The sequence below is a fragment of the Lolium rigidum genome, chromosome 5, assembly GCF_022539505.1.
Source record: "Lolium rigidum isolate FL_2022 chromosome 5, APGP_CSIRO_Lrig_0.1, whole genome shotgun sequence".
Lineage (NCBI taxonomy): Eukaryota > Viridiplantae > Streptophyta > Magnoliopsida > Poales > Poaceae > Lolium > Lolium rigidum.
In genome coordinates, this window is record NC_061512.1 from 82,683,643 (window position 1) to 82,703,713 (window position 20,071).

At 44.2% G+C, this 20,071-nt stretch overlaps 1 protein-coding gene across 1 annotated transcript; it reads left to right on the plus strand.

Moving 5' to 3' along the window:
* Position 1: 1 nt before the first annotated feature.
* On the plus strand, positions 2-10,097 carry LOC124658166 (DEAD-box ATP-dependent RNA helicase 28-like). Its single transcript, XM_047196584.1, has 20 exons — positions 2-456; positions 487-516; positions 692-856; positions 1,676-1,744; positions 1,827-1,933; positions 3,007-3,085; positions 3,672-3,845; positions 4,195-4,343; positions 4,467-4,562; positions 4,758-4,860; positions 5,777-5,839; positions 6,104-6,165; positions 6,961-7,057; positions 7,478-7,596; positions 7,671-7,713; positions 7,887-7,988; positions 8,957-9,052; positions 9,137-9,223; positions 9,487-9,770; positions 9,901-10,097. The coding sequence occupies exons 1-20, from the start codon at positions 67-69 to the stop codon at positions 9,917-9,919; spliced, it is 2,334 nt and encodes a 777-aa protein (XP_047052540.1). The 5' UTR covers positions 2-66; the 3' UTR covers positions 9,920-10,097.
* Positions 10,098-20,071: the final 9,974 nt, after the last annotated feature.

A 20,071-nucleotide genomic window follows, 5' to 3' on the forward strand; every position in this document is an offset into this window, starting at 1 on the left:
CTCCGCCTCCTCCTCCCCACCGCCGGAAAAACCACTTCTTTGCCTCCCTCGCTCTCTCTCTCCGACATGGACCCCGACTTCCGGTTCGACCCGGACGGTTCCGACGACGAGGCGGCGGCGGCGGCGGCCTCCGCGCGGCGCAAGCCAGCGCAGTCTCCGTGGGAGTTCTCCACGTACGCGCAGTCCGTGGCGGCGGAGCACGCCAGCCGCCGCACCACCTCCATCGACGAGAAGATCTCCCAGGCCCTCAGGGGACGACGCAACCCCTCTATGCCTGACGGATCAGAGGACGACGAGGAGGAGGATGCTGCTGCTGATGACGATGATAGCGACGATGAGGCGGTGAAGGGGGAGAGCGGGGACGAGGAGGACGAGCTAGAGGACAGCGACGACGACGAAGAGAGCGAGGAGGGGGAGGAGGTGGACGAGGATGAAAGCGGGGAGGAGGATGGCGAAGTGAATGTTGATCCTGAGCAAGGAGAAGAGGAGGAGGAAGAAGAAGAGGCTGCACAGGAGGTGAGCTTCCTTGCCATTTTACTTCCCCCTTCTTTTCTGTTTAGTCTAGCTGCCAATTCGCTTTTACTTCGTCTTCAATTCGTTAGGAGGGCAAACCATCAGGGTAGTTTGGTTAGTTTAAAATACCCTTGCATTAGATACGAAGTTACAACATGCTTATTCCTTGCAATTACAGGATGATGATACACCCGAACAGAGCGGCACTCCGGATCCTTCCAAGTTTTTCGCGTCGTCGGAAGGAGCGTCCTTCAGCGCAAATTCCTTTCTTGAGCTCAACCTATCACGTCCACTCATTCGAGCTTGTGAAGCACTTGGCTACCAGAAACCAACACCTATTCAGGTTTGCGCCTGCAACTCTTCTCTAGGCTGTGAGCAACATGATATGAAAACAATGCCACCCTCGTCTACCAGATATGTCAACACTTTTTTCTTCTCCAAAAATGGCTTGTGGGGCCATCCTAAAATGTCTAAGTCCGCTGATAATGAATTTGCGATAAATCTGGAAATATGCTTATTATCTGTGATAGTATTTTGCAATTAAAGTTTTGCCGTCGTATGATTTAAACTGTAATTACTCAAAAAGAATGAATCATGGCCACTTTTGCTGCAGACATTAGGTTAGATCATAATAACTGATTTAGCAGTCATTTGGAGCATCCTATGGTGAATTATTGAAGACCTTTACAATATATATGGAGTATATAGTATAACGTACCTATTCTCAATGCTGTCTTGATGGATATAACTATCTCATATCATATGCTTGAATACATTAATTGATTCTCAAGTTTTCTTGGCTTTTTACATGGCTCGCTACTTTCTTTTAAAACTATCATTAGTTAACAAAATGCATTAATTTAAGGCATAACCGCAGACTGCGCCCAAAGTTGTCAAGCCTTTGTATATTTGGTAGAATTTGACAAACCTCTCTATATTTGCACCGAAGGTGATTGTGAACTTGAATTGGATTTTTTTCTTGCAAATCCATTGAACACTCGAAGCAGCACAGCGAAAGGCCATAATACCTCCTTCCCACATTTCTTGTGAACAACTACATCAGTTGATCAATAAACATATTTTGTTACTACCTGAGTTTTTCATTATCATTACTTAATTTGTTTCTTGATTTCCTTTTTGCTAAATACTCTGCGTATTCCAGGCTGCATGCATACCTTTAGCATTAACAGGGCGGGATATATGTGGCAGCGCTATAACGGGGTCAGGGAAGGTATCTCTAATGAACACAGAACCACCTGCATGAAGCATTTCGAAGTTTCAAGTATTAATATTAATTTATCTCTTTAAATTAGACAGCTGCTTTCTCTCTGCCTGTGCTGGAGCGTCTACTTTTCCGGCCAAAGCGTATACCTGCTATTAGGGTGCTTATTCTTACTCCAACTAGAGAGTTGGCTGCTCAGTAAGTTTCTTATATTCATTGTTTCTATTATCATCTTTCATGTTAGCTCAAGAATTATTTATGCTCCAATATGTTTTTTCCTACGTAAGGCCCAGCCCATTTGCCTCTTTTGTCTAATAGTTATTTCGTTGCACTTCTGGTTTACTGGTTAATTATCGATGTTCCGGTGATATGCTTTAATCTGCACTTTGGAGATGATATCACTTGGTGTAACACATTGTTTTTATGATTTGAGACTGTTGGGCTGTTAGCAAGTATCTGTATCTTGACATTGTCTTAAGGAGCTTTTGTAACGCGCATTTGAAGGCTGAAGTTTGTTTTGTTCCAACATGGGTGTCAGAATCGACTCGATTACGCTGCTGATTAGGCAATAAGTCAGAAAATCTGCTTCATGGATTCGTCCAATATGTAGTTTTCCTTTTGTATTGCATCAATATGTATATTTTTTAAGAGTAAAGAATGCAAATATTCTGAGAAATATACAGAATTATTCGTAAAATTTATTGAAACCTGCAACATACAGTATTATTTAGCACTATGGACCCATGATATATCTTAATGCACAAAGACCCCACTTGTTGCTCTGAAATCAAGTGTACACGTGAAGGCTGTGTCCTCTACTCCTTGCTTCTCAAAAGAAGCAAAAGATAAGCAATAAATTACACAAACAAGGTATTTCTTGGTTATGCTTCCATGGAAGGAAAGCACATTCCTCATTCCAAGACCAGGAGGGACCTCTCTCACCACCTCCCTAATGGTCTAAGTCATATAGATCTTATTTCTTTTGTATAAGTTCCCCTTCATCCTCAGTGTCTGGACCACAAAGCGATGAGCTGTCAATGTTATTGCACCAATTTTCCAAGATTTTCTGTAATACTGGCTGAAATAGGTGCTATGCCAGTTTCTCAGACTCTCAGTAGTTCAGTATAGAAGGTTCCACCTGTTATAGGCTTATAGGTTCATAGCACATGAGCTTAATCCCGTAATGTATCACAAGCTTCATCATCATTATTACAGCATTTTCTGTTTCAACGCTATTTTTTTACTTACTACTTATACTCCAATAAATGCAGGGTCCACAGTATGATTGAAAAATTAGCCCAGTTTACCGATATCAGGTGCTGTCTCATAGTTGGTGGACTTCCAACGAAGGTATTCCGTTGCGTCTTTTTATTTTGTTGTTCAACCTTGCCTAGAGTTATGCCTGCACCTTTCCGGTGCAGTAAATATTTCTCTGCAGAACACACAATCTTTCGTCCATGAATTAGAAGACACTGCATGTTCTAATCCTTTTGTAGTCATGTCTGCATATGGAGCTGGCCTGTTTTCAAGGCGTTCAATTCTTATCCATTTGTCATACATTTGTTAAAAGAGTGTGTTATTTCTATCATGTGTGTGCGAATGAAAATCTGACATACTAGGGTAATAGACTGCTTCGAAAGAGACAAAAATAACCGGAAATTTTGTTTATTGCAGTTGCCTTCTTTTTTGCTATAGTACTATTAATTTTACATGAAACTGACAGATTGAATGCCATGTGTCCAGCCAGCCTTTTCCATCACTGTATCAACTGTACTGTGACCTTTGATCTTTGGTATTTATATAAGTTGCCATTGTTGAATTTGCAATGGTAGTCACTAATATTTATGATTGTTTATTCTGTATAGTTTCTTGCTTGAATGCTGTTCGTTATTCTCGTGTTAATATCATGTTGATGGTATGGTATGTACTTACACAGGTACAAGAGGTAGCTTTAAGGTCAAATCCTGACATTGTTGTTGCCACTCCTGGTCGCATAATAGATCATCTACGCAATTCCCTTTCTGTTGGCCTTGAAGATCTTGCAATTTTGATCCTTGATGAAGCTGACCGTTTGCTGGAACTGGGTTTCAGTGTTGAAATTAATGAACTGGTAACCGCCAAAAACTGCTAATTTCTTGCTTTCTTGTCATTGTGTAGTTTTTTATTTGGTCTGTGTAATTGTTTTACCATTGGAGTCTGACTGGCAGAGCAATTGAATTGAGTTATTCTCAAGCAATTATAATATTTATTCGTTGATCATCTTACTTTAGACAATTGGAGTTTGGAGATTTTATAGCTGTGTTAAAAATCTGAATCCCCCCCACCCCCATTGTGATGTGTGGGGGGGGGGGGGCGATGGGTGGCGGAGACTGGATATGAAGTTCTGCTGTTACTCAGAAAATTTACAACATTTCCAATGGGCTCGTCCTTAATGTGCTTCTGTTTGCTGATAAGCGCAGATTCGCATGTGTCCTAAAAGAAGGCAGACAATGCTCTTTTCTGCTACAATGACAGAGCAAATTGATGAACTTGTGAAACTTTCACTAAACAAACCAATTCGTCTTGAAGCCGATCCATCGCTGAAACGCCCTGCAACATTGACCGAAGAGTATGCTCTTTCTCATCCTTTCGTGTTTAGTACTTTCTAACGGCTGTCTTGTGATTAACTGTGTTTCTGTTATACAGATCTATATATAATTTATTCTTTATCATTATTCTTCATTTTTTACAGGGTAGTTAGAATAAGACGATCACGTGAAGCAAATCAAGAAGCTGTTCTGCTTGCTCTCTGTTTGAAGACCTTCAAGGAAAGAGTAATCATTTTTAGGTTCGTGTTCTGAGACATGTCCGACTTTTTAGTTTCTGCCTATTCTGTAGCATCATCTTCTCGAGCAGTACAGTAAAGATAGCTGGCTTTACTCCTTATTCTGCTATCCAAGGCATGTTCAAGATGAACTACTGCTTTCTACTGGATCAATACCATATCTATTTTAACTTGTTCATGCTGCATCCCACCTTGTAGTGGGACAAAGCATTCTGCTCACAGGTTAAAAATAATGTTTGGTCTATCTGGGATGAAAGCTGCTGAACTTCATGGCAACCTTACACAGGCTCAGCGGCTTGAGGTGATTTTATTTGTTAGAACCTTTAATGTCTACCATGTTGAACTCTTTGTTTCTTTAGCATCTTTATTTTCTTCACTTTCATTGTATGGCGATGTTATCTCTTGTGTTTTGAATTCATATTTTCCAGCATGTCCACCGAGTAAAAGGTGCTTATAGCATTGTTATAATTTATAGCTTGACAGATTGTGTATGAAATCTGTTCTGGATTAAATGGCATGTTACTTACTAGACTCTTAGGATTTAGCTTAGTCACTTGATGTAGACATCCCACCTTCCTTTTCACCTTCCTAAACAATCTAACTGTGGCATGCACCCAAATTCCATAATTTTGATTAGTCCTAGGACCTTTTTCTTTCTGGCTAGGTGCTAGGGGCTGGGTTCCCTACCCATGACACTATGAAATTTTCATCTTGGCTTGCCTGAGCATTTTGGGATTATTTCACTCATTTTTACATCTATTTTCTTGCTCTAATTATTTTTCTATTTTCATTCCAACTATTCTTGCTGTCGCATGCACTCCATCTCCATTTTGGGATTATTTCACTTGAACTAACTGTATTTTAGTTTGGCAACTTGTGGCATGGGGGAAGAATTAATCTTCTATTTTCTTGCTTGATTTCATAAGCTGTACAATAGTCTCAGGACAACTTACTGGATCTGGACTTGAATCTCGATCCTACCATATTTGGATTTTTCCTAATTTAAAGGATAAACTAGTTATGAGGATCCTCTCCTAAGTTGTTGATGTGTGGGGCCATGTGCTATACACGTACGTAACACAAATCTAAGCTCGAAATTCTCAAAATTAAAATTGAAAGATGTAGACATGTGCCAAATTCCTTAGTTTTGAAATTTTCGTTCGATGCAAGGTATCACGTCTCCTCACTAGTTAATTTTTTTTTTTGTATTTATGTAGGCATTAGAACAATTCAAAAAACAAGAGGCGGATATCCTGATTGCAACTGATATTGCAGCTCGTGTAAGTGACTTTTAATTTCTATCCTCTCTTTCAGATCTTCAATATTATTTTACACAATTCATTTCTTACTTCCCTGTTTTCTTTCGTCCAGAAATTGAAATGGGCATGTAAAAAAGAAAAATACTTCCTCCGTCCAGAAATAGGTGACTCGGATTGTTTAGATACATGCGAATCTAGACAAATCTGAGTCACTTATTTCAGGATGGAGGGAGTACTTCTGTTGATTTTTGAGTGTTTTGTTGATTTTGTTTTTTTTACTTGTAGGGTATTGATATTGTTGGTGTTCGAACAGTAATAAATTTTGCCTGCCCACGTGACGTCACAACGTAAGTGCAAATACGTGAAGACAGTTACACCATTGTGGTAATTTGGTATTGCTGCTATTTAGGTTATATTCATGCATCAGTGCTGCAGCCCATGTTCGCAATGAGTATTGTTCCTTTCGAGTTGATATCTATACTTGGGGCTCTGTGCTTCATTAATTGCTCACAAATTCTACATCTGGTTTTGGTGTTAGAACTATGCTGGATGAAGTTGTTGTTCATTGACAATATACATATTTAACTGCCTTTAGTCCGGATCCTTTATGCATGTATTTGTGGTCTGTTTATTGGCCTCCACGTGAATTAGCCTAGAGCCTGTATTGTTTCTTTAACCAGGTTTTGGAAATTTCTTGTTCTACGTGGTTTAGTTATCAATGTGTACTAGTTACAGTTATTCTTGGTATAAATTCAACTAAATTCTTGTGATGCAGTTTCCGGAGGAATTGGATGTACTATACAACAGAAAAGTTCCGCTCAATATCTTATAATCCTCTTTTTCACCTGGTGTTCCAAGAGAGATAACAACATTATCTGTTATCTTTTTGTACCATGTACCCTTTAAACCTCGCCAGCTCCCGCAGACAGCCTTGCCATGATCTACCTTGAAAGGCTCTTGTTTTCCATTTTGTGTACCTATAAAATTGCTTGACTGCACAGGAGAGCCCAAAACTTTTATTTAACGACAGACCGCACATTGTCAATTTTAATGACATTCTTTGTTTTATGTATTCATATGTTAGGAACAAAACTTGGTTATGTTCGTTTTTCATAAATGTATGTTGTTTTATGCTGTTACAGTTATCTTCATCGTGTTGGTCGTACCGCTCGAGCAGGCAGGGAGGGCTATGCCGTGACATTTGTTACCGATGATGATAGATCCCTCTTGAAAGCTATCGTAAGTATTTTTATATTTCATTATCTGCAACCTTATTTATGGTATAGTTGGTCATAGATGTGTTCACGAAAGTGTTTTAGTTCTATTTGTTATCTGCAGCTTGTATTCCAGTCTAATCTGTCGATTCTAAAGGAGATCTGGTGATCAATTTTGGTACCAGGGTATCAAATGGGGATAATTACTTATCGCGGCTATGATCATTTCCATGATGTCAAAACTATTAACTTTTTTGATAATAATGTTGGAATATATACCTTGTATCTACATAGGAGCCAGGCCAATGACCATGAGTGACATGTTTGATTAGTTTGCATTCTGCCTTTCGCAGTTTCAGCCTTGAAGTTCTTAATTGAATACTCAAATCACAGATATGTTAATGTATGAAATGATTGTGACCAGTATCTGTGAATTATATTTCAGGCAAAGAAAGCTGGTTCACAGCTAAAAAGCCGCATTGTTGCAGAGAAACCTGTGGCTGACTGTGCAAAATTAATCGAGCAACTGGAACATCAAATTTCTAACATAATTCTAGAAGAAAGGTCAGTTTCATGGTTTGTATGGTACGCCTTTTCCTGAACAGTTATTAATAGTTTATTTTACTGTCTCATCTTAGGGAGGAAATGGCATTACGGAAAGCTGAAATGGAAGCAACAAAGGTTATATCTTCTTGAAATTTTGATTTTCACTAAGTTAAAGATTACTCTTTATTTCTTTAGATCAGAATGAGTTATATTGTTAGAGTAACGGGCCCAGGCCCATGATGTACTCTAACATATATGTATGTCTATATATTTATACCTGATTTTTTCTGCCATTGTGTAACTATCAGGCAGAAAATATGATAGCTCACAAGGATGAGATATACTCACGCCCAAAGAGAACCTGGTTTGCTACTGAAAAGGAAAAGAAGACTTTGGCAAAGGCTGCTAAAGTAGGTTCATCTTATTCTTTTATGAATGATATCTTTATCTGATGCCAGTTGCACCTAAAAATCTTTTGCTTTCTGTGTTAGATTAGAAATATACCACTGGACCAATGCTTCTTTTTTACATTTCACATTGTTCTGCTTTGTGTTCTTTCATTTCCCCGTGCTTTTCTGCGACTAAAGTATATGGTCAATGTGATATGGGTGCAATAGGTTCATCTTGTTCTTCTATGAGCAGTATATCTTTATCTGATGGTAGTTGCATCGGAAAATCTTGTGCTTTATATGTGTTAGATTAGATATATACCACTGGACCAGTGCTTCTTTTTTAAGACTTCAGATTGTTCTGCTTTGTGTTCTTTCATTTCCCCATGTATTTTGTGCTACTAAAGTATATGATGAATGTGATATGGGTGCTTTTATTTGTCTGATTTTCGTTCGGTTCTAAGATTAAAGTATTAGTCTCTTACTTTCCCTATCGCCTCTGCTGTCCTGGAGTATATGTGAATGCAAGTTTGATCTCTATGATGCTTATAGTTATACCTCTGGTAACCATAGCTGTCACTCTTCTTACAGAGAAATATTAAGTGAATAATATAGCTACAGCTTCTACACCTATGTGCAACACCAAATGTTCAATTGGAATTAAAAGGAAAGACTCTAATGTAATTGAACTGCCACTGTACCTGAAACCATGTTGGACAAGTGCATATATCATGCCTCAGCCTGCTATTTGTACTGCTATTCTAACTTTTGTTACCTTTCCCCTGCTACCCTGATGCACTGATAAGCCATGCATTATAGATTTCAACATGAATGTTTCCCTATAAATTTCCTTATGATTGGTTGTCTCTATATAAATTAGATTTTTTTCCTTTGCATGTTGATGGAATTCTTCGTACTTAGTAATTCAGACATCTGTCAATCGTACATGTCAGTAATATGATTAAAATGTGGCCTTGTTGTCCATCAAGGAATCCATGGGTCAAGTTAAAAGTGGTTCCGGAGTTGTTAGCGCTCAGCAAGCCGAAGATCTTCGTCTGAAGGAGAAAAGGAGAAGAGAGCGTGAGGTGTGCTTATTAAAGTGATATTTGAGTAAGTTGGCAATGTGCATCAGATATAGTTTAGTTGACTTGTTGTCTCTTGTCGTGCAGAAAAATCTACCTAGGAAGAAACGCCGAAAATTAGAGGCACAACGGGAGATGCTGGAGGACGACAGGGCAGATGAGGAGGAAGCTCAGGTTAGTAACCATAAAAAGGCAGCGGCTACTGTAATTAAAATTTGTTTCCAATGGAGCTTACTGTTATAGTACTCCCTCCGTCCCATGAAAGTTGTCTTAGATTGTCTAAATTTGGATGTACAATCTAAGAAAAAATTCATGGGACGGAGGGAATACTTCTTAAAAAGAAATCTAGACTGGTACTTGGGGCTGACCTCATGCATATAATAGTTTTGTAATAACTGAGCTATATTCACCTCCTAATCTTCAATGAGTTTCTGCAGGAAAGCGAAGGAGGGAAGAAAGCAAAGAATAGCCAATCTGTAGTTGATGTGGCTTATCGTAGGGCAAAATCAATGAAGGCTACGGGCAAAAAGGGTATTGTTGCTGTCAAAGGAAAGAATGAGAAAAAGGCAAAACAACCTTCTGACAAGGGGCAGACTAGGCAAGAGGAAATGCACGAACTGTTCCAGAATGATATGAGTGAATGGAAACAGGGCCGCGCCTTGAAGAAAAAGGACAGCTCTTTTGCAAAGAAATCCAAGAACTCTTTTAAGAGCAAATCAAGGTATGTAATGATGTTTTACTTGCTCCAGTTCTGTAATTCTGCATTATGGGGAGAAGACGAAAATGACATTGGCAGTGCTTTCTGGGAACCCTCATTTCTAAAACTGGGTTTTCTAATTTCTTTTTGTCAGGTACAAGCGGCGAAAGTAGAAGACCTGTCAACTTATAATGGATTGTCATAACTGGGCGTGCATTACCCCTTGTAACATTTTTGACTAATTTGCCCCGAGGAATCCCCAGGGTCCTTATGTTGTTTACTCACTGTCTCTGTCTATGAGTTCTAGAATTGTACCCATACCATGTAATTGCAATTTCTCCATTTCTGAAATCATCTTCCCATGATATCTGGACCTCATGTTTCTTCCTGTACAGAATTTTCTTTTACCACTAAGCCTTTACAGGAACATTAGCTTGTAGATCGGTTTATAGTTGTCTCACTGTCTCAGCTGAATGCTAGTAGGTTGTTGGAATGTGCAATGGGGCTAGAGTTTCCTTGCTCGGGAGGCAAAGGGCGTGGGTGGCTGGGGGCACACCTTCAATGGAATGGTTGGTTTGTTGCAGATACGCTGTGTGTGATGTCGGTCTAGGACATGCAAGAGCATCTATTGTGGTTCGGGCAGTTTTTTGACCATACCGGCCTGATTCAGAAGTAGGTTGCCAGTTTTGGAACCCAATAAAAGCTTTTTGACCATACCGGCCTGATCTAGAAGTAGGTTGCTAGTTTTAGAACTCAATAAAAGCAATGGCAACCTTGTGCTGGCCTACACACAGGGTGCTGAACAGATGCACCGGCATGTGCAACATCGGATTTTAGGGGGCCGGATCAACATGTAAGGGCATCTCCAACCGGGCGACCCATCCCGCGCCCGCGCGTCCGGATGGGTCGAAACGGACAAAACCGCGGCCCAGCGCGCGGACCCATCCCTAAAACGGATGGCCACGGCGTCCGGGATGACCCAAACCCGGCCCAAATCTTGGACGAGTTTGCGTGGCCGCGGACGCGAAAGGCTGGTCGCTCGCGTCCTCCCTTGTCCGCCCCTGGTCCGCCTGTCTGCCTCCCAAAACAGAAACACTCCACTGTACTCCCAAAACCTAGAGATGGCCGACGAAGCGACTGCCGCCACCACCGCCACCATCGGAGAGGAGGCACCCGCGGCCGTTGCCGCTCCTGCCGTGGAGGCGGCTCTCGAGCTGGCGGAGGCCGAGCTCCCCGGGCCGCCGACGAAGAAGGCGAAGGCCGACCTCACCCGGAGCGAGAGGAAGATCGAGAGCAAGAAGAGGGCCGACCGCCGCAGGGCGCTCGACCAACGGAAGAGGAAATCGCTGCCGCGGAGGAGCGGCGGCGGGCGGCGGAGCGGCTTCTCCAACTCAAGACGGAGGCGAAGAGCACTCGTCCTTCAAGAGCGGCGGGCGCGGGCCATGCTCTTTTACGGCCACACGGCGCTCGGCCGGCACATGATCATCCCGGCACCGGCGCGGCCTCGGGGGAGCTCGGCCTCCTCCGTGACCCGGCCCCTTCCTCCAAGGTCAAGCTGCCCCACCAGCTGCCCCGTTTGGGCACGAAATGGGGGCGCATGGGCGGCACGCGTACCGAGTCACGGGATGGGTCACCGGAGGTGGCGAGTCCATGGCGGGGCCGTCACCTTCGTCCATTGACCTGAACCGTGCGCCGGCGAACTCCAAAGGCCCCAAGAACACGGGAGCGGCTGCGGCGTCCGGTGCACGCAACCTGTTCGACGATCCGTCGGCCGCGCGCGCGCGGTCACCGTCCACCGTGCGAGGCCCCTCCGTCTTTCGCGCGGACAATGCCGACGACCCTGCCATATCCTTCGACACGGCAGGCTCCCCGGCCACCTCCCATTGACACACGGGAGGGCACAACTGCCTGTCCCTGCAGCATAAACATCGAGGAGGAGCCGTTGTTCGGTGAGGGCCTCACACAAGCCGCAGCTGCACAAGCTCGAGGTCGCCGAGTAAGCAAACGAACCGCCAACTACACGGAGAAGGAGGACAAGGTGCTCGTCGATGGATGGTTGACCATCGGGCAAGATGCGTTGACGGGTGCCGAGCAGAAGGGGACCACATTCTGGCGCCGGATCTATGAATACTTCCATGAACATCGCAAATATGGACAGGAGCCATTTGAGAGCGACCGCGGCGAAATATCGCTCCAAAAGAGGTGGGGAGCAATTCAAACGGAATGCAACAAGTTCCGGGCGGCGTATGATCACGCGAGGCGGCTCCCGTTAGTGGCATGGGTGTGAAGGACTTGGTATGATTCTTAACCTCAACTTATTCATCCGATGTTTGCACATATGTTTATCGTTGTTTTCTCGCTTTGCTCTAGGTGTGGCGAGCTTTGGAATTCTACAAAGTCAACAATGGAGAGAAGACCTTTGCCTTCCCTCATTGTTGGAAGGAACTCCACGGCACCCCCAAGTTCCGGGAGGAGTACGAGGGCTACATGGCGACCTTGAGTGGCAACAATCCCGCCAAAGATGCCACGGTCATTGACCTTGATGGTGGGCAGCCTTGCGGTAGCTCCGCTTCTCGTGCAAGTCGTCCACGCGGCCACAAGTCAACCAAAGCCGACATGAAGCGTGATGCTTCGTCCATGCTATTGTATGGCACTTTGAAGGAGATGCATGCGGACGGAGAGGTGTCCACGGACAAGAGGGATGAGAGGAGGCGCCGGGAGAAAGAAGAGGACAGGGAAGAAATTCTTTGATGTCCAGCGGAAGAAGCTTGAGATTGAAGAGGTCAAGGCCAAGACCAAAGCTAAAGAACTTGAGCTCAAGAGAGAGAACTTGAGCTCATAGCAATGGCAAGGGCCAAAGAGGTGGAGCTGAAGGCGAAGGAAGTTGAGCTCAAACGCCAAGCCGAGGACAACCTCATCATGAACGCCGACTTGACCAACATGAGCGAGGCGAAGAGAGCTTGGTTCGAGAAGAGACGAAGGAGATCCTCGAGCGCCCAAATTGAGTTAGACAATCTCAATTGTAATTTTTATATTTTTCTCAAACTATGGCACATTTTATTTGATTTATCATGGTACATTTGATAATATTTTATGGTATTTGATAATATTTTATGTTTATTATATATTATTCTATGTTTACGAGATATTATTCTATATTTGTTAGACATTGTTTAAGGATGCTGTGGCCAGAGGACCTATTTTCCAAAGAAATAGGCCAAATGGCCAAATGGCCAAATGGGTGGCCGCTGCGTTGGGCGCGGCGTGCGACCCAAACGGACGCGCGGACGCGGGGCTCCGTCCGCGCGTCCGCTCGGGCACGCAAACGGCCCAAAACGGACGGCCCAGCGCGTCCGTTTGGGTCGCTCGGTTGGAGATGCCCTTAGCAGCTTCATGGCTGGTTTCATGGGTCGTCCTCTTTAATAAACTTGTTGGTTCTGCACGTGGAGACGCTGTTGTAAATGCGCACACCGGCTAAAGTCTGGTCTATTCAGTAGGCGCTCTCCACTCACAATGCCACGCTCGCTTGCCACCACCTACTTGATGCTAGGATATAACGGCTGCATGCCCCAGCGGCGCCGCGGCCACCGCTGCAGCTAGAGCCTATGGCCCCGTCGTAGCTCGACGACGAGCTCGAGCTGCCGGACTTCTACTACGGCCACTTCTCCAACGACTCTGAGATCGACGAGTGGAACGAGGCGTTCATAGCAGTCGTGGAGGCCGAGGTCACGGAGGAGCGGCTCGAGGGACCCGGAGCAGGCAGCGATCGTGGCCTCCTTCAAGGCGCAGCGTGATCGCAGGTCTATGGGCAAGTGCGTGAGGAGACCAACGCTGCTATCTTCGAGCGTGCCGTCGAGATCTCGCTCGAGTGGGCGCACAGGAGGAGGTTGGTCGTCTCCTAAAGGTGGCTGAGTGGTAGAGGATGCTTGAGCTCAACCCTCAGGCCAGGCCGAGGTGGCCGCCCATGAGGAAGCGAGGCTCGCCTAGAACATGGAGTCCCATCAGTGGCAGATGACGTTGAAGGCCTAGCGCGGAGCAAGGGGTCGAGAGGGTTTATTGTAGTTTAGTTTAGTTCAAACTTTGGTAAAACCTAAATTTGAATGAAATTTTGCACTTTGGTTACATTTGTTGTTGTTCAATATTTCTTATAGATTCTTATCGGGGTCCCTGGTGTGGGGCGGCCCTGCTCAAATGGAGAAGCATGTGTCTGCATACCTGTCGGCGCCTATTTAGGGCGCTAGGGGAGATGCTCTAAGAGTTTTGATAGCCAACACTTGTAAGAAAAAGCCTACTGCTGGCACTACAAGAAAAGTTGCCATGGCCGACGAAGTTGAAGTCGCGCCGTGGTTGCTGGTGTACCATGGCCGACGATTTTGGGTCTGTCCGTTGTGCATGTCAAAACGTTTTTTTTCTCGTTTTTGAGGCCACCTAGCCCGACGAAAACGGCCAAAACGTGGCGTATGGTGGCCCGGGACGTGGTGCATCTCGAATTCTCGGGTTCGCCGGCCGAGTCAACGCAAATCCGCACCGCCGAGGGATGTAGGGCCCGGATGGCAGCCTCTCCGGCATTGTTTTTTTCTCGATCGCGCCATCTCGTTCAACGCTCTCCGATCGAGCCGTTTACGATTCGGGATCATGGGTCCCGCATGTCATCCTCTATGAACCAAAATTCTTTCTATTCTTGGATTTTTTTGACCCCCGATTTCTGGCTACTTCCTTTTTCTTTTGATCCCTTGCCGCCTCTCAAACGGTGATACCGCTGTCGCTAAATGGGACCCGCATGTCATCCTCTATGTACTATAAAACTTTCTTTTCTTGGATTTTTTTGGCACCTCAAATTTGGTCACTTGCCTTTTTCTTTCGATCCCCTGCCGCCTCTCAAACGGTGATACCGCTGTCGCTAAATGGGACCCGCATGTCATCCTCTATGTACTATAAAACTTTCTTTTCTTGGATTTTTTTGGCACCTCATATTTGGTCACTTGCCTTTTTCTTTCGATCCCTGCCGCCTCTCAAACGGTGATACCGCTGCTGCTAAATGGGACCCGCATGTCATCCTCTATGTACTATAAAACTTTCTTTTCTTGGATTTTTTTGGCACCTCATATTTGGTCACTTACCTTTTTCTTTCGATCCCCTGCCGCCTCTCAAACGGTGAGACCGCTGCTGCTAAATGGGACCCGCATGTCATCCTCTATGTACTATAAAACTTTCTTTTCTTGGATTTTTTTGGCACCTCATATTTGGTCACTTGCCTTTTCTTTCGATCCCCTGCCGCTTCTCAAACGGTGATACCGCTGCCGCTAAATGGGACCCGCATGTCATCCTCTATGTACACTCAAGTTTCTTTTCTTGAATTATTTTTGGCTCCCGATATTTGGTCACTTGCCTTTTTCTTTCGATCTCATGCCACGTTTGAAACGTTGAGGAACCTGCTCGGCTCATGGGACCCGCATGTCATCCTCTATGTGCTATAAAAGTTTATTTTCTTGGGTTTTTTTTCACCCTCTCGATTTTTGGCTATTTCCTTTTTCTTTTGATCCCCGCCGCCTTGGAAACGTTGAGTAAGCTGCCGACTCATGGGACCCGCATGTCATCCTCTATGTACAATCAACTTTCTTTTTCTTTTGATCTCAAGCCGCATTTGAAACGTTGAGACCGCTGCCGCTAATTGGGACCCGCATGTCATCCTCTATGTACAATAAAGTTTCTTTTCTTGGATTATCTTTGGCTCCTGATATTTTGCCACTTGCCTTTTTCTTTCGATCTCATGCCGCCTTTGAAACGTTGAGTAAGCTGCTGGCTCATGGGTCCCGCATGTCATCCTCTACGAACAATAAAAGTTTCCTTTCTTGGAGTTATTTTTGACCCCTAATTTCTGGCTATTTGCCTTTTTCTTTTGATCTCCTGCCCCCTTTGAAACGATGACGACGCAGCTGGCAGTTCGGTCCCACATGTCATCCTCTGTGAACAATAAAAGTTTCCATTGATGGATTTATTTTGAACCCCTAATTAATTTCGGGATATTTCCTTTTTTCCTTTGATCCCCTGCCGCCTTGGAATCGTTGAGGATGCCGCTGCCTCATGGGTCCCGCATGTCATCCTCTCGTAACGGTAAATGTTTCTTTTCTTGGATTTTGTTGACCAAACGATTTTTGGCTTATTTTTTCTTTCGATCTCCCGCAGCCTTTAAAACGTTCAGTGGCGCCGCCGGCTCACGGGTCCCACATGTCAACCTCTATGAACAATAAACGCCGAGGATGCCGCCGCCTCATGGGTCCCGCATGTCATCCTCTCGTAACGAAAATGTTTCTTTTCTTGTATTTTTTACCAACAGATTTTTGGTTTATTTTTTCTTTCCATCCCCCGCCGCCTTTAAAACGTTGACGACGCCGCCGGCTCATGGGTCCCCGATGTCAGCCTCCCGTACAAGAAACATGTGATATCTTGATTATTTTGCGTACAATAAACATTGTATTTCGCTCTGAGCTATTGCAAACGGATAAATTAAATCTTTATTTTTACATAAACAAACTTATATGTTGAATCTCCTTGTTTTGTGTTTTTGCGAAGCATAGGACTTTCCTGTTTTTTTAGAAAAATCCGAACTTTCCTGTTTTGGAGAGGGCTGAAATTGTACGAGTCAAAAGGCCCAGCAGGATAGTTCGAAGGCCCAGATGTCCAGATGCAGCCCAATTGAAATCTTTCTTTTCTTGGATTTTTTTCACCCCCGATTTCTCGGCTACTTCATTTTTCTTTTGGTCCCGTGCCGCCTTGGAAATGTTGAGACCGCCGCCGCAAAATGGGACCCGCATGTCATCCTCTATGTACAATAAAATTTCTTTTCTTGGATTATTTTTGGCTCCCGATATTTGGTCACTTGCCTTTTTCTTTCAATCTCATGCCGACTTTGAAACGTTGAGGAAGCCGCCGGCTCATGGGTCCCGCATGTCATCCTCTATGAACAATAAAAGTTTCCTTTGTTGGATTTATTTTTTACCCCTAATTTCTGGTTATTTGCCTTTTCTTTTGATCCCCCGCCCCTTTGAAACCATGACGACGCAGCTCGGCAGTGTCGGTCCCACATGTCATCCTCTATGAACAATAAAGGTTTCCTTTGATAGATTTATTTTTTACCCTAATTAATTTCTGGCTATTTCCTATTTTTATTTTGATCCCCGCCGCCTTGGAATAGTTGAGGATGCCGCTGCCTCATGGGTCCCGCATGTCATCCTCTCGTAAAGGTAAAAGTTTCATTTCTTGGATTTTGTTTACCAACCGATTTTTGGCTTTTTTTTGTTTCGATCTCCCGCCGCCTTTAAAACGTTGACGACGCCGCCGGCTCATGGGTCCCCAATGTCAGCCTCCCCGTACCGCAAATCCTCTTTCCGCAAAGGTTGTATTTCTAGCTAGATAGCTAAGGTGGATTCGAACCGCCGTGGTTCATGCAGCTCTGTAAGCCTTCTTGCACGGATTAATGGAACTAGTGTATAGCAAGGTCAAGACATGTGGCTTGGTGTAATGAATCTATTTGAATCATGTTGTGGATTCAATCTGATAGTTCTCTAACAGGTCAGCCAAAATAGAAATTAAGTTTTTTTCTAAAACGGAAATGCAAATTAAGATGAACACAAACATTAGTTATCATAATAGCCGATCATACATACATACTTGCTAAGAGCAAAAGCTTGCCGTAGTTTTACCACCCATACAATTAATTAGCAGCTCGTATAAGATAACCTTATATAAGTATAACTACAAATGCATTTGCTAAGGGCTCATGGGACAATAGAACTAGACAACCGCAAACTTGATGACCAGCATGTCACAACGGCATCGAAAGATCTTGACCTTCAACTTTGATCCAATGCGAAGTTTGGCACCGTCAATGAACTTTTTCCACCTGGAAGTAACAGCCAAGCGGCCATCTGTGGGACCGACGGAGTACCGTCCCTCCACGGTGAGACCTTCACTCTCCATGACGAGGGAAATCTTGCCCCTTCGGCCAGCATTGAGATCCTTGGCGATACTTTTAGGCAATTTCGGATTCAAAGCAAGAGATACCAACAAAAATTAGTCAATGGCACCAATGCACTGAAGACTGAACCATGTGAGACTTTGAGCAGAGAAGACATCAAGATAAGAGCAGTTATGCTGTCATATACTCACGAACATAGCCTTCGGATGCGTCCCGGTCACCACACGGGTGGCCACAAGCAATGAGCCGAGACCTCGGTGATCCGGCCGGGCAAGTGCAGGAGCCTCGGGCCGGTACACGAGCCGGTGCCGATGCAGGAGACCGCCGGGCAGTGTGCAATAAACGGTGCCTCTAGAGGAACCGGTGCCGATGCAGGAGACCGTTGGGCGATGCAGAAACGGTGCAGCCTAGAGGAACCAAGTGCCGATGCAGGAGCCTCGCCGGGCAGGTGTAGTATATGGGGCCTCTACAGGAACCAATGCCGATGTAGGGGCCTGCCGGGTAGATGCAATAAACGGTGCTGGTACAGGAACCGGTGCCGATGCGTGAGAGTGGGAAGCCGGTGCCGGTGCCGGTGTGGGTGCCCTTTGTGACATCCGCTCATGTTCCATCGGGGATCTCGCAGCTTTGATCATGTTAAACCCAAGCAAGCTAGAACAGTAGGGAATGGTTTAGAACAACCGCTCGTAATGCAGTAATCAAAGGATATGAGTACAAAAAAGTTACATATTATATATTTGGAAGTGTCTCCAACTCGTAAGCAGCTACGTATATCTGCCCGTTTGAGTTTCGATCCTCAGCTCGTCGCCCTTCTTCGCACCGTAGTCAAAAGCAAACTTTCTCCAATCATGTCCATACAAATATGTGATGGCCTCGCGTCTTGTAGACATACACCTCATAGACCGTGTAGGTGTTCATCAATTTGCCATTGCCATGCATAGTGAAAGACCCTTCATGGGGACACATCTCGGTTAATCATTGGACGAAGTTCACAAGGTACAGTCTATAGTGAAAATTGATACTAATGTAAGAAGCAGGAAGACTAAAAACAAGACTTTACTATATGCCAATTCATGCTAAACCACCGAGAATACATACCTGTAACTCGTGAAGGAGTTATTAGAAAGGTAGATAGAGCCATAGGAGGTGTTATATGCGGGGTATGTACATGGGCCCGCCATATTCCCGCAAGCTCTGCGATCGGGATGGTGAAGGAAACATGGGAGGTACTACTGGTGTGTAGCGCTGAATGTAAGTGGAAGAATTAGGTTGTGTAAAGTGCATAGTTCAGAGCAATGCAAATGTTGACAAGCGAGTGCATAACACTATGTTACAAACAGAACAATCAAAATTTACTGTATGATGAATATAAGCATGCTAATTTGGCGTTTCCGAATTCCAAGAAGCAAGAGACGTGAGCCGGTGATAATATCGAAATAAATCATGGCATGTATATGTGGCTTAAGAAAATATACCCGAACCCTTGGATGGTTACGGCCCGGCTGGTCCTTGGACTTGAGCTTATATAAGCATCCGTAAGGTGGGGCCGACAAGAACTTGGTGGCAGCCTCTGCAGATGCCTCATCGCCAGCAGCTTGCAATCCTTTTGACCAATGAAGGCTTAGCAGCTTCAGTCCGCATATGAAAATTGATGAGCAACAGTACATCAGCAAGTGATATATAAAATGAATCTATGAGACACCGATGCATATAGTGCCGGATGTAAGTGGAAGAATAGGGTTGTGTGTGTTTCGAACTATTGGTAAGCATAATTAGACAAAGCCGGCAATAAACAGTACAAATCAAATCATGTATGAGGATTAAGAAAATATACCCGCTTAAAAGGATACCACCCACTGGCCCGTGGCCTTGTGCTTGAGGAGGTTTTCGAAGATGGTGGCGGCACCATCATCTTCACAAGCAGCCTCATCAGGATCATTTTTTATCCATTTGAGTAGAGGCACGTAAGCTTCATCCCGCATATGAATAGCAACAGAACTCATCATTGATATTTAATAAATCTATGAGATGGACTGATGCAAAAAGTGCGGGATGTAAGTGGAAGAATAGGGTTGTGCATAGACAACAGCTTGACAACAATGCAAATGATTACAAAAGAAGCCAACGGAACTCAACAGCTTATATACTCGGATGAGACAGATCGAAAAGTGAAAAATTAGTGTATGATGATTGTAAGCAAACGCAGTGTTTCTGAACTTTTGGTAAGCATTAGGCAAAGCCAACAATAATTAAACAGATAATAATAAAATCATGTATGTGGATTAAGAAAATATACCAGATTCATTAAAAGGTCACCACCCAGCTGGCCCATGGCCTCGTGCTTGTA

Excerpts from the sequence above, each read along its gene's own strand:
- LOC124658166 (XM_047196584.1), top strand. The coding sequence starts at position 67 with ATGGACCCCGACTTCCGGTTCGACCCGGACGGTTCCGACGACGAGGCG. Across the intron at positions 857-1,675 it reads AGAAACCAACACCTATTCAG|GCTGCATGCATACCTTTAGC; the intron begins GTTTGCGCCTGC and ends TGCGTATTCCAG. Across the intron at positions 6,166-6,960 it reads TGCCCACGTGACGTCACAAC|TTATCTTCATCGTGTTGGTC; the intron begins GTAAGTGCAAAT and ends ATGCTGTTACAG.